We start from the raw sequence: 15,542 nt of genomic DNA, 5'->3' as shown, positions 1-15,542 counted from the left end.
CTCACTTTAAAGTGGTATTAAAATTTAAATATTCCTTGTATTCACAAGCAGCCATCATCATCACAAATTCTTACAAGGAGATGATTTTCCATCATAATGATACATTATTTCCTCAATTCTTTCCATCATCATTTGTTTCCACTGCTATCCTATCTTATGTCATTCTGTATGTTCTCCCCATCTTCTCTTGCTTTAACTGTCCCTTTCAGGCTTTTTGCCAGAAAATAATTTGAAGATATGTGATAAATATAAAACCGTCCATAAATGTCTTTTACTAGGTGGATCTAGGTTTTGCAATGTTTTGGAATCTGACCCTGTGTTTCACACACTTTGACATAATGTGAACAGCAGTTTCATTAGTTTAACACGTAACACAGATTGTACAGTTTACCGAGGTTCCAGTTTCCAGTTTAGAGGTTTCACTTTGCATTATTTCATTGCCAGGATTTTAGGGCACAACATTTCACTCCCAGTACCCTCTGGCAAAAAAACACAACCTTTCAGTATTGACGGCACTTCATCTATGGACATTCCAATAACCTCAATCTTGATGGTTTACCGTTTTACCAATTCTTTTGTGTACAGACACTCGAAGCAAACAAACATTTAGTACTCCTTTAATCTGATCCAGTATCAATTGTAACAGTAACTGCAACTTATTTTAATATGGTAATTGTGGTCTAAAATATGTGGTCTGGAATATGTGGTCTAAAATGTAAGAACAAACCTCAGTGTTATGACAGATTATCATTTTTATTTAATTACAAGGAGTCCATTTATATGTGCAGTCCCACAAGCAGGATATAGCCTCAATTCACATACCCCAAAATTATGACATTAAAGTTAATGATAATCAAATTCAAATGTGTTACAATTATACAATTTATAAAAGTATACAATTTATTGTTAAATTAATTTGTTTAATTTCAGCAGTAGGTAGCAGTGGCCATTTTTAAGCCTACATAAATAAGAAACCGGTTGAACCAGTAGGCAAGATTTATTAAAGTTCTTTAAAAGAAACAAGGAAGACAGAATCTGCTAGACAAGAAACTTCAATGTGATATTTAATCCCTCATCCTCAAACAGTCCTAGTTATAAATAATGAAAACAGAGTCGCTTCAACTGTTATCAAATTAAATTTAAAACAAAGAACAGGAACATGTTTCATTACATACCGACTAGTAAAACAAACAGCAACTGTAGTATAAGTGTAACTAAATCCATTCCAATACATTGACCAGACAAATTTTAACATATACCGATTACAGACTGCAAGTTACAGGGGTGTGGGTAGGAATAATTTTGGGTATGCTTCCATCTGAGAACTACATGTATTTAAGCATGCCTGTCATGGATACAACATCTGGCCTTCCCAGAGAGTTTTGACCAAGATATGAAGTCACAGGGATGAGACTGATGATAAATGCAAAGATGACACTTAACTGGAGTAGCTCATTTCCAACCAAACAGATAATACGAATTAAGGGGTCAATGCCAAATGAGAGCCCTGCTGTTAGTATTAAGGGTTGAAATTGAGATACAGGTATCCAGTCAATACCTTCCCACCCCGGAATGGGCCACTGGCGAAGTCAGAGACTGGGTCCGGGGTGGGTGTTCCTGAACCTTTGTGGATATGGGCACGTAAATAGAGTTCCTGTTCCCAGTCAATACAACTTGTGGAACAAGAAAAACAAATACACAAATAAAGTTTCCTTTTATACATCCTTATTATACAGGCACAACAAGCACATCTAAAATGCAATATGACTCCTGAATTGAAAAGTGCTGCAAAATTGCTCTCCCTACTATAGGGGTAAAACAGAGAGAAAAAACACAATCAAATCAACATCAATAGATAAAGCATTGTAATAAGTTAAAGATTTGTACTATGTTCAATAAGAATGGCAGGCTTTGTAAATCTAGAGAATGTCAAAAAAGGTCATTCCCAGAAAAGTATATTATATATATAATATATATTATATATTAAGTATACAAATATATATGCAGCACAAGTTCTGAAAAAATTGAGAAAAGTACAAAATACATACTACACCCTAGCTACAGAAATTTACAACAATTTTATATATGGAACAAAAAACCCAACCACACACAAGAAAACATCACTTTGTTTAAAGATTGCAAATGGCATAATTTGAGTGAAACCATTATAAATTGCAAATAGTTTGTTTTATTATGTCAATTCACATCAGATATTTATGCACATCATGTCAATTTTGCCCCATTGAGATCATACATGTATACACTATGACAGAAAAAGAAAATCAGGAATTTAAAAAAGAAAGCAGTAAGTTGAAGTGGATATTCTTGTGAGCAAATTGATTTACACACTTCTGAACCCAACAATCAGGCTCTCAAATTCCTTCCTTTAGCAAACCCGGTCCAACTGGAGATGACACAACACCTCAATACTAATGCTTTTCTTAATAGCTTAACTGTAAAAGACTGTCGCATACGGTCATCAAAATTTTCAACAAACTCTATATCTTCAATGGGAGCAAAAGGTGACAGCTCCTTCTCCGGGCGTTTTCCCAGTCCAAACAGTTTACCATTAAAATGCTAATTTAGCATATCGAGAATGCAGATTACATAATCAGCATTATTTAAACAGCTGTTTTTGTTTCTTCTCCCTACAGTAGTAATAAACATTGGTTTTGAATCATCAAAGACACTCACCTTCATTATTAGACAGCGTAAAATATTTCGGATTGTTATAGGGTTTTATTTAACTGTTAATTTAAAGTTACTTACAATGTATTACTTAAATTATATACATGGGCAAATTGTGTGTTTTTCTGGTTGTCCTGCGAAACAGAAGAAGTAATTACCATAGCAACTAGGGATAGCGACTTTAAACATGGCACAACCACCCTCTCAAAGAAAGTGTTTGCTTCAGTGCTGATGGCTACCATATCACAATAAAACATATAATTAAAATACTGTATGTACCACAGTAAGTACACAATGCACAATGTTGTCTACTTCATCATTTATTGCAAAAAAAAAAGAAAAAAAAAAGAAGACCAGTCCACATCTATAAATAACAATAATGTTTACTATGCAGCATTATAATAGTATCATAAGATATAACCTGATAAAACTATGACGTAAATTTTTATCTTGCTCCATCCCCAAGTAAGAAAAAGGGTGTTTAGTTTGCCAATTAATTGGCTGTAGTTAGAACTACTGCTGTCAGTAAATACCAAACACCATAGTGTGCAGTAAACACATGGATGTTTTCTCAGACCACAAAACCCCCAGTATTTTCATATGCCCCTATACCACTAAGGTTTCAGGCAGAAACCACAATTTTTGCTGAATCAAATATGTGCAGACCCCGTACATGTTTTTGTGAATGTTTCTTTGGGAAATGCGAAGTCCAAACAGGAACAGTGTGAAATCACACACACCATGGAATGCCAGATGCATCAGTAACATTTCAATGAATGCTAAATCTTGGACTCTTTTTTTTAAATTCAAAATGTATTTAATTTTCAAAAGATTACTTTCAGTATTAATGGACCAATATACATATACATATAAATATCAATAATGTGCTATACCCTAACAGCTTATCCCTTCCCATAACCATGAAATATATTTTTAAAAGCGAACAAAACTTTTATAAATATTTTATCATTGCTTATAATGTGGTAATAACCAGAATTCCCCAGAAGTACATGTCTCGCCTTATTCAATATCGCTGACAGTTGCATAGACAGATGTCCATCTCAATGCATGTTAAAACAAATCTATAAAATTTTTTTAAATGAAATAAATTAAGCTTTAAAAAAAAATTCAATTAAAAACATTCAGTTCAATTTTCTTTTCTCCTCACATGTATTGTGATGAACACCCATAGGTGCAACAATAAACCAAGTTTCATTGATATATGATATTGAGTTAAATGCAAAAGTATCTTAAATAAATACATTTAATAACTTTTTTTCCCCCATATATTGTGATGAACATCCACAGGTGCAACAATAAACCAAGTTTCATTGATGTAGGATTTTATAGTTTGTGAGATATGGAGCTAAAACATAACTTAAACATCAGAAAAGTAATCCCTATATTTCACCTTTTTACTTCATAAAAATGAGACCAAAAAAAAAAAAGCAAGAAGAAAAGATTAAAACCATCAGGAAATGTACAATATGACATGGAGGTAAATAGGAGCCAACTCTGTTCACACAGACAACAGCAGAATATACAATATATTTTAAGATAAAGCCTAAAATAGTTCAAATAAAATATAAGTTGCCAATATTAAATGATAATAAAAATCTAAATAAAAATGGCAATATTTACATAAGCCTGCCATAAAATGCAAAAACCACAAATAAGAACAGTTTTTATTTTTGTTCACATGACATAGTTTGAGTAACAAATCTAAATATATTAAAATCTTTCCAATGCCACATAGCTAAGTAGCTGGTTAAAACACATACAAGGATTATGACATATGCCAGTTATTTAATACCTGTGAATGCTTACGGTACATCAAAACTTCAATACCAGGTATATCCCAGCATATAAATAGCCAGCCAATAATAAAACACCTTAGTGGGGGAAGGGGAATGCAGCAATATTGATGAACCAATCACTGCACAGAACAGAACTGCAACATATATTAACCAATCACTATAAAAAAATTGCTGTATTAAACAAAGCGAACATTCAGGTGAACATTTAATGAGGTGCTAAACAACTGATATGCTTCACAGCGATCAACATTGGCCGTTACAAGTAAGGGAGATAACTCCAACCAGAATCTGAGGACGTGCCTTTTAAAGCATCCTACCTTATTTGATTTGTGAGCTAATCATGCTGCACCATCAATAGGTAGCTTATATTAACGCCACAGTTCATTTCACAACCTACATGTGATGTTGAGATTTAGTACACATGATAATCCTGAATACAAGTTATCAAGAAAACAATTCTTAATTATAAAGCCTTCGAAATAAATCAGGTTGGTTAAGACAGCATGTCTTTACTTTAACTGCTTACATTTTTATTGTTTGAATATGTCTGTATGCCTCAAATTCAACACTGAAAACACATCTCCCTGCCCCTCCTAAAAAACGAAAAAAGAAGAAGCCAAAATAAAGCAATTTGTGATCATAATAATATCTTTTTAACTGCAACTGCAATAGATGTTCATTGTTGTTAAACTTATGGTATTGACATTTTCATGTTTTGGCATATTTTATTGATATTGTGGAACTAACTCAAAATATAGCTGGAAAGATGATTTACGAAAACAAACTTAAGTTACTTAATGTTTCGAGAGAAGAATATTATTCATGAATCATCCAAGGAGTTTCTGAATGTTCACCATGCACGATTCATTGTCAGTCAGATGGGGTCCCATCGTAAAATAGTCCATAACCCAACATGGAGCAAGTCCCATTCTAAAATAGATGGTGGTGGCCTGTTATCAAATAGGTGAAACTCCATCCTTAGATAGACCATTCTAACCCAGCAAAAACATCAAGTCACTAGGAAACACTCTGAAGTTTTCCACTCAATTTGAAACAATGTGTCATGTAACTTAACATTATGACAAATTTATTCTTCATCCATTATTCTATTAGGCTTACTACTGAGCATGTGCATGGTTATGATCAGTTAAAATTATCACAATGTTTAGAGTTGTGGTCATTAGTATCTAAGCAAATATAATAGTAATAATAGAAGCTACACAGATTGCAAACAAACTAGTAATAAAGTGACAACAACAAATCTACAGTTGTTGCACCTACACAAAAAAAGTTTTGAATAGCTTTGGTTAATTCACCAAACTGGTCAAGACATAAAACAAGATACTAATTTCAAGAGCTAAAAGCTTTCAAACCTAAAGTTTGTATTCGAAAAATATGGTTAGTTAACCTCTTAACCTAATTGTTATTGTAACAAAAGTATTCAACTAGCAATTATTTAAGTGAAATGATCGTAAAATTCTGGCAACAGAACAAAAAACACAAATATCTGAACAGAATACTATTGCACAATGATGATAATAATATTAACAAGGATTTCTTTTATTTCACCTTTCTAAAACAACGTTTTACAGTTTCTTATTTTTCTCACCATTTGTTCAGTAATATCAATCCATACATATTTCATTTTATTAAATCTAGCTCTTTCAAGCCAAGCCCCCTTTTGAACCATTCACTGAAACATTGGCTAACAAGAACAAGTCTTTCCAGCCTAGTCCCAGTTTCTTTAACCAACCAATCAAACATTGGCTAACAAAGACACACCTCTTTCCAGCCAAAGCCCCCTTTTGCTAAACCAGCCAATCAAACATTAGCTAACAATTACAGCTCTATCCAGCCAAAGTCTGTCTTTCAACCAACCAATTAAACACTGGCTAATGAAGACACACCTCTTTCCAGCCAAACCCCCCTTTTGCTTAACCAGCCAATCAAACATTAGCTAACAATTACAGCTCTATCCAGCCAAAGTCTGGCCTTTCAACCAACCAATTATACATTGGCTAACAAAGGATAAACTGGCTTATCACTTCTCCACATGTTAAGAACCTGCATAATGAAAGACTTTTCAGTCTGCTAGTCAGTGTGTTTGTGTATATACGGTCATCATCACTCCCAGCTGTCTGACATGTCCGGCTTTTTACCACTGGCAGCCGTAGTAGTAGTAGTAGTAGTAGAGTGATGTCTGTACCGGCTGTTGTGTCAAATTCGAAAAACAAAATAAATGTGGAATTTTAAAACTGCTTCCATGATGTGTGACATCAAACCATGCAAAAATAGGTGTGCTGAAGACAACCTGGCAGGCAAACAAGTTGCCCAAAGAAAGCTAAAACTGTTCACAAGTAAACACGGGACAGGCCGACTATTTTCCGTGTGGAGCGGACGCACTGCCCGACCGATGGAAGTGCACGTTCTGCCACTTCCCGTCTTTACGTTGCCACACGCGGGTTTCTTCCGACTGCATTGTTACAGGAAGGCCGTTTCTGTAATATATAACAAGTTAAAGTTTATTTTGTTTAACACAACCACTAGAGTACATTGAATGAATGAATGAATGAATCACATTTTTAATCACACCCCAGCACAAAAATACACATTGGCCATTGTGTGTTATGCAAAGATAAGTGCATGGAATTGAATTATTTGTATCAAAAGAGAACTTACCTATATATCTATATACCGTATATCTTCGCCTATAAGTCAAATTTTGTTCACCCAAAAATTATTTTATAACTTGGGGGGGGGGGGGGGTCGACTTATAAGAGGGTGAACAAATTTCACCCAAAAATATTACCATTTTGGGGATTATTTTACAAGTTTTATTGTTGAAGTATGCCCTGTATTTATACTCAAATATGTTAATTTGACACATTTATTTTTTTATAACCTATTTTTTTTGGCATTATAATGGTTTTGGTTATTTGAAAAGGTGTGCGATCTCACTCGCATGCCAAGACAACAGTCCACTTAGTTAAAATAACAGTCATCACTAATAGCAAAAATGTAAACAATACTAACTACCTGTTGCCTGAGTTTATTTTGAAATCTGGTCACTGGCATTAATGGTTGTTCAAACAATGTTTTGTCGGTGATTAACTTCATGAATATTATTGAGCTGGCCTCAGATTACAGTTATCTTCCCATTTGGTTGTCCAAAATCCGGAAATTTGACCACGCAAGTAGTCTGCTGTTTGACTGATTATTTCATGGCAGACAGCTATGAAGTGGCAACTGTTTGACTGAAGTGACAGGGGATAGCATGTAGTTTGTAAACATGTGTAACTTGTTGACATTGAAGACTTGTTTGTGGTAATTCCGGCCCATGCAAAAGTAATGCTTTTTGTGTAAAATGGGTGTACTCTGGCCTGGTTTAGAGGGTGTGTCTGTTTAAACCAATATGCTGGGAGAAAGAGCTGGACAACAGGGGTTGTCCTTTTCAGGGTATGTGTCCCCCATGCAGGCAAAGGTACATACAAAACTTCACGGGCCTGCTGATATTAATAAAAATGTTATAGCCACTAAGGCTATATAGAAACATATAGCAAAATTAATTGTGGTCTGAGGCCAGCTTTCCCTTAAAATAGACTGATCTCTGCAGTTCACTAGAGCAATAGGGACACATCATTTGGTACAAAAACCAGTGTACTTTCCAGAGTTATCCTCCTTACATGTATTAATATGGTGGCAAAACATGTGATTAACCGATGATACATGTACTTTCAGTTTTATCGTAGTGATCTGTTGTCAGTGTTTATAAATAAAGTTGTTGTCTTTGCACAAAACCATGCTGTACAGTGCCATACGGTAACAGTCAAACAGCTTTCACTCTCTACTAAGGGAATATTTCGTGAAAAACGAAGTTTGTAAAATAATTTTCTTTTGTTCAGATATTGTACATTATTGTTCTCTTGTGCTGAAAATAAGAAATACTTCAATATTCATACCTTGTTTTTCATGGGTTGACTTATAAATGGGTCAAAAAAAAAAAATGTTTTCAGGGCTTGAAATTAGGGACTCGACTTATAGCTGAGATCGACTTACAGGCAAAGATATACGGTACTGTGTTAACCAAATATTAGCAATTCATTAAGTTGCAAGTGAAAGTTTTGAACTTACCTATCTATATAGTGTTAACCAAATACAGGCAATGCATGAAGTTTTAAACTTAGCTGTCTATGTACTGTGTTAACCAAATACAGGCAATGCATGAAGTTTTAAACTTACCTGTCTATGTACTGTGTTAACCAAATACAGGCAATGCATGGTGTTTTAAACTTACATGTCTATGTACTGTATTAACCAAATACAGGCAATGCATGGTGTTTTAAACTTACCTGTCTATGTACTGTGTTAACCAAATACAGGCAATGCATGAAGTTTTAAACTTACCTGTCTATGTACTGTGTTAACCAAATACAGGCAATGCATGGTGTTTTGAACTTACCTGTGTACTGTGTTAACCAAATACAGGCAATGCATGGTGTTTTGAACTTACCTGTCTATGTACTGTGTTAACCAAATACAGGCAATGCATGGTGTTTTAAACTTACCTGTCTATGTACTGTGTTAACCAAATACAGGCAATGCATGGTGTTTTGAACTATATATCTATATACTGTGTTAAGCGAATATAGGCAATACATGGAGTTTTTAACTTACCTATCTATATACTGTGTTAACCAAATATTAGCAATTCATTAAGTTGCAAGTGAAAGTTTTGAACTTATCTATCTATATAGTGTTAACCAAATACAGGCAATGCATGAAGTTTTAAACTTACCTGTCTATGTACTGTGTTAACCAAATACAGGCAATGCATGAAGTTTTAAACTTAGCTGTCTATGTACTGTGTTAACCAAATACAGGCAATGCATGGTGTTTTAAACTTACCTGTCTATGTACTGTGTTAACCAAATACAGGCAATGCATGAAGTTTTAAACTTACCTGTCTATGTACTGTGTTAACCAAATACAGGCAATGCATGGTGTTTTAAACTTACCTGTCTATGTACTGTGTTAACCAAATACAGGCAATGCATGGTGTTTTGAACTTACCTGTCTATGTACTGTGTTAACCAAATACAGGCAATGCATGGTGTTTTGAACTATATATCTATATACTGTGTTAAGCGAATATAGGCAATACATGGAGTTTTGAACTTACCTATCTATATACTGTGTTAACCGAATATTAGCAATTCATTAAGTTGCAAGTGAAAGTTTTGAACTTACCTATCTATATAGTGTTAACCAAATACAGGCAATACATGGAGTTTTGAACTTACATGTCTATGTACTGTGTTAACCAAATACAGGCAATGCATGGTGTTTTAAACTTACCTGTCTATGTACTGTGTTAACCAAATACAGGCAATGCATGGTGTTTTGAACTTACCTGTCTATGTACTGTGTTAACCAAATACAGGCAATGCATGGTGTTTTGAACTAAATATCTATATACTGTGTTAAGCGAATATAGGCAATACATGGAGTTTTGAACTTACCTATCTATATACTGTGTTAACCAAATATTAGCAATTCATTAAGTTGCAAGTGAAAGTTTTGAACTTACCTATCTATATAGTGTTAACCAAATACAGGCAATGCATGAAGTTTTAAACTTACCTGTCTATGTACTGTTAACCAAATACAGGCAATGCATGGTGTTTTGAACTTACCTGTCTATGTACTGTGTTAACCAAATACAGGCAATGCATGGTGTTTTGAACTATATATCTATATACTGTGTTAAGCGAATATAGGCAATACATGGAGTTTTGAACTTACCTATCTATATACTGTGTTAACCAAATATAGACAATACATGAAGTGTTTTGAACTTACTTATCTATATATAGGCAATACATGGAGTTTTGAACTTACCTATCTATATACTGTCTTAAGCGAATATAGGCGATGCATGAAGTGTTTTGAATTTACCTGTCTATGTACTGTCTTAAGCAAATATAGGCGATGCATGAAGTGTTTTGAATTTACCTATCTATATACTGTGTTAAGCGAATATAAGCAATACATGACGTTTGAAGTGAAAGGTTTGAACTTACCTATCTATATACTGTGTTAAGCGAATATAGGCGATGCACGCAGCGTCCTCACCCAGCAGGTGGACGTGGGGGTTTAAAATGCTGGTGTTCACGGGTTTGTTGTTTTTTGACAAGACTGAAAATAAAAACAGGTTTACACCACACTTGTTAGCAAGGCACAAGTCGACAGGTCAAGTCTTGGGTCTATGACCTTCCAAATTAATTAAGAACATATCATAACATAATTTTCATTACCAAAGAGACGGGATACACATAAGGTACAGGGCCCCTATTTTCAAACCCATCTTAGTGTTACGAAATCGTATAACCATCGTAGGTTGTGACGTCACTACAGCACATGCCATAGTGACGTCATAGCTTACGATAGTTTTATGATTTCGTAGGCCAAGATTGCTTTGAAAATATGGGCCCACGGTCTTAAAGCAAAATGTATATGTACATGTATAAGAGATAAAACTGTTAATATAGGATTTTCTTATTCCAAGAGATAAATAGCAGTATTTGGCCAGAGCTATTGCTATTTTATTTTCACTAGTCATTAAAAAATAATAACTTGTGAAAATTAAATAAAATAATTAAGTGAAATAAAAAATAATTTAGTAAAGTCTTGTGTCTGTGAAGTCTTGTGTCTATGAACTCCCTAAGTCAATTCTAGCATCCATGAACTACCAAGTTAAAGGTCTTGTGTCCATGAAGTCACAAGTTAAGTCAAGTGCCAAGACCCTGAATTCCAAAATTAAGTCACACCATTAAAATTAAACACATAAAGAACTCTGTACTTCATATTTGGTCAAATATCAGTCACAAACAATAGAATGGGTTATTTGAATATTTTTATTTATATTGAAGATTTTAAAAGGCATTTCTGTATTTTATATATTATATATATATTTTAGTTTTATTTCCTTAACCGGACTCTATTAAGCAGTTTCACAAAGTAATGGCTCAGGGAATGGTGGTGTGGTGGCTAGAACCGAAGTGTTAACATCAGTTGATAACAAACATTATAAACCAATAATTTATATCAAAGATTTTAACACCAAATTTCTCATCTGCATCTAGGCCAGTCAGGTAATTCTTATTTAAGAAATACAGGCAAATTAGCTTAAAAACAGATTCTTTTATGCTCTTTGCAAAATATTTTATTAATCTTATTATGTCAAGTGTCAAACATTGAAAGGACTCAACAAATAGGTACAATATTTGACAAAGAACATAATGTAGTTCAGGCTTCTGTTTTATAACCAAGCCTTACCATGGTCAAAATAGAATTTATGGAAGTCCATGCCTAAAATAAGATTGCCCAGTGCCTCTGGTTCAAAACTGGTTAGGTGAGGGTCTATCAGTTTCCTGTTTGGAAAAACAAAGAAGAAAAGAAACATTATTAAGCATCAATATGTTAACATGTAAGCACAAGTTTAATCAAAACAAATGAAATGAAAATGTATGTAACAATACTCCAAACACTATGTTTAAGAAGTGAATATTCCACATATTTGGAACTGAAAGGAAGGAAGGAAATGTTTTTATTTAATGACACACTCAACACATTTTAATTACGGTTATATGGAAAGAAAAAGAAAGAAGTGTTTTATTTAACGACGCACTCAACACATTTTATTTACGGTTATATGGTTCAGGACCACACAGATTTTGAGAGGAAACCCACTGTTGCCACTACATGGGCTACTCTTCCGATTAGCAGCAAGGGATCTTTTATTTGCACTTCCCACAGGCAGGATAGCACAAACCATGGCCTTTGTTGAACCAGTTATAGATCACTGGTCGGTGCAAGTGGTTTACACCTACCCATTGAGCCTTGCGGAGCACTCACTCAGGGTTTGGAGTCGGTATCTGAATTAAAAATCCCATGCCTCGACTGGGATCCGAACCCAGTACCTACCAGCCTGTAGACCGATGGCCTGCCACAACGCCACCGAGGCCGGTCGGTTATATGGCGTCAGACATATGGTTAAGGACCACACAAATATTAAGAGAGGAAACCTGCTGTTGCCACTTCATGGGCTACTCTGTCAAATAAACAGTAAAGGATCTTTTTATATGCACCATCCCACAGACAGGATAGCATATACCACGGCCTTTGATATACTACCGTATATCTTCGCCTGTAAGTCGATCTCGGCTATAAGTCGAGTCCCTAATTTCAAGCCCTGAAAACTTATTTTTTCATTGACCCGTTTATAAGTCGACCCATGAAAAACTACTTATAAATATTGAAATATTTCTTATTTTCAGCACATGAGAACAATAATATTTGAACAAAAGAAAATTATTTTACAAACTTCGGTTTTCACGTTTTGTACATCACAATATAATCAGACTATTCCAATCAAACTATCATTATTACATAGCATCAAAACGAAATATTCCCTTAGTAGAGAGTGAAAGCTGTTTGACTGTTACTGTATAGTATTGTACAGATGGTTTTGTGCACAGACAACAACTTTATTTATAAACACTGACAACAGATCACTACGATAAAACTGAAAGTATCACGTTTTGCCGCCATATTAATACATGTAAGGAGGATAACTCTGGAAAGTACACTGGTTTTTGTACCAAATGATGTGTGTCCCTATTGCTCTAGATAGTGAACTGCAGAGATCAGTCTATTTTAAGGGAAAGCTCAGTAATATTCATGAAGTTAATCACCGCCAAAACATTGTTTGAACAACCATTAATGCCAGTGACCAGATTTCAAAATAAACTCAGGCAACAGGTAGTTAGTATTGTTTACATTTTTACTATTAGTGATGACTGTTAATTTAACTAAGTGGACTGTTGTCTTGGCATGTGAGTGAGATCGTACGCCTTTTCGCATAACCAAAACCGTTCTAATGCCAAAAAAAATAGGTTATAAAAAATAAATGTGTCAAATTAACATATTTGAGTATAAATACATGGCATACTTCAACAGTAAAACTTGTAAAATAATCCCCAAAACAGTAATATTTTTTGGTGAATTTTTTTTACCCTCTTATAAGTCGACCCCCCAAGTTATAAAATAATTTTTGGGTGAAAAAAATTCGACTTATAGGCGAAGATATACGGTAGTCGTGTTGCACTGGCTGTGACGAGAAATAGCCCAGTTGGTATTTGGAACTGTGACATATACCATATGAAAACAATCCTAATTCCACCACATACTCTGCTCTTCTTTTCAGATAGCTCTTGTGGCTTCTGATGCATCAGATGTAGACAATGGTTGCTGTAAGTTTTGTGTTTCAAGGAACCTACCATTAGTTTTCTAAGATTAACCAGACATACACATTCATTCCATTTTCAAAGCATTCAAATTCACAGAGATTTCATAAAACTTTTAGAATTATGCCTTAAATGTATTATACAGCACCTCTCTTCTTTTTTCAAATACAGGGCAAAAACATAACATGACTTTTGATATACCAGTCATGGGGAACTGGTTGGGACTGGTGGGGGGAACCTGAGTCCACTACAGGTGATTAATTCCACCTCAGATGAGCACTCTCACACTGAGTTTCATCCTGCTGCTGGAACAAGGGAGGGAACAAGGATGGGAACCAGGTGGGTTCAAAGAAGAATATTTGACCCATCAGATCTCAGGTAAAAGCTCTACCACTGAGCTACATCCCTCCCCATTTGTTACTGGAAGTGTTAACCCACCTCCAATGAGAAGTTTTTTTTGTTTAATGACACCACTAGAGCACATTGCTTTATTAATCATTGGTTATTGGATGTCAAACATTTGTTCATTTTGACATATAGTTTTAGAGAGAAAACCCGTTACATTTTTCCCATTAGTAGCAAGGAGTCTTTTATATGCAACATCCCACAGACAGGATAACACGTACCACATCCTTTGATATACCAATCATAGTACACTGGCTGGAACGAGAAATAGCTCAATGGGCCCACCGACGGGGATCGATCCCCAACCAACCACGCATCAAGCGAGCGCTTTACCACTGTTATATGCACCATCCCACAGACAGGATAACACATATCATGGCCTTTGATATATCAGTCATTGTGCACTGGCTGGAATGAGAAATAGCTCAATGGGCCCACCAACAGGGATCGATCCCCAACCAACCACGCATCAAGTGAGCCTTTTACCACTGGTCTCCGTCCCGTTCCCTCACCTCCAACGAGATGCTCATTACTAATTATTTATGACACCCAGCAGTACTTACGTGTAGGCCTCATAGTCTCCACTTGTCACAGCTTGCAGAAGTTGTTCTGTACGTTTGATGATCTCTTGCTTTCGGGCTGAAACAGAGAGATTCTTGTTAATAGTTGAAACACTGTAGTGTGTCATTGTGAACTGACCAATGAGAGACTGCAGAAATGATGCCCATCTATGCATGTGATAGATGCCTAAGGAAAACTTGGGCATCTCGTAACAGTTCTGGATTGAACTGTGTTCAAAACTGACATGGAGTTTTCATGTTTTGACAACTTTGCAGTCATCCACATTCATTGACAGAGAAAGTTTTTTAAAGTTCCTTGCTTCTTGAAAAACAATGGTTGCATAATCTAGGTCAGTTTGCAATATTAACTGATTAGGAGTAATGTAAGTTAGTCTCTATTACTACATGTGGTTGTTGTTTCAAACTTGGCATACAAAGCAAGTCAATGATTTTGACAAAGACATCTTTTATCGTTGTTGTATGGAATGGATTATAATACCATCTTGTTACAAAGTTTAGAGGCTAATGATTGTTGGGTAGTTGTGAAACACTGCCAAGAGAATGAGTGAAGATATCCACTGTTACCATGTTATTACTTGTTACCAAATAGTAATAAGAAGTCTTAACATACAGTAACAGATAATGAGAAAATATATCTACTGTTACCATATTATTACTTGTTACCAAATGGCATTAAGGAGTCTTTAACATACAGTAACAGAAAATGAGAAAAGACGTCCACTATTACCACATTATAACTCTTGTAA

The 15,542-nt window shown here is 35.0% G+C and overlaps 2 protein-coding genes across 11 annotated transcripts in view; both read right to left on the bottom strand.

The window, feature by feature from the left end:
- LOC121379308 (solute carrier family 43 member 3-like) overlaps positions 1-15,542 on the bottom strand; it is a 340,851-nt gene that overhangs the window by 13,176 nt on the left and 312,133 nt on the right. The window lies entirely within an intron of this gene.
- The window catches only part of LOC121379310 (calcium/calmodulin-dependent protein kinase type II subunit delta-like), a 218,992-nt gene continuing 204,184 nt past the window's right edge, over positions 735-15,542 (bottom strand). For all 8 annotated transcript variants that reach the window (XM_041507866.1, XM_041507869.1, XM_041507872.1 and 5 more), the window contains 4 exons: positions 14,779-14,854; positions 11,841-11,935; positions 10,586-10,700; positions 735-7,003 (listed from right to left, as the gene is read on the bottom strand). In XM_041507866.1, the coding sequence (XP_041363800.1) occupies positions 6,883-7,003; positions 10,586-10,700; positions 11,841-11,935; positions 14,779-14,854 (407 nt within the window). In that variant the 3' untranslated portion in view covers positions 735-6,882. The remainder of the gene's footprint in view (positions 7,004-10,585; positions 10,701-11,840; positions 11,936-14,778; positions 14,855-15,542) is intronic.

The sequence above is a fragment of the Gigantopelta aegis genome, chromosome 8 (assembly GCF_016097555.1).
Source record: "Gigantopelta aegis isolate Gae_Host chromosome 8, Gae_host_genome, whole genome shotgun sequence".
Classification (NCBI taxonomy): domain Eukaryota; kingdom Metazoa; phylum Mollusca; class Gastropoda; order Neomphalida; family Peltospiridae; genus Gigantopelta; species Gigantopelta aegis.
This window is presented reverse-complemented; position numbering and strand designations above follow the sequence as displayed.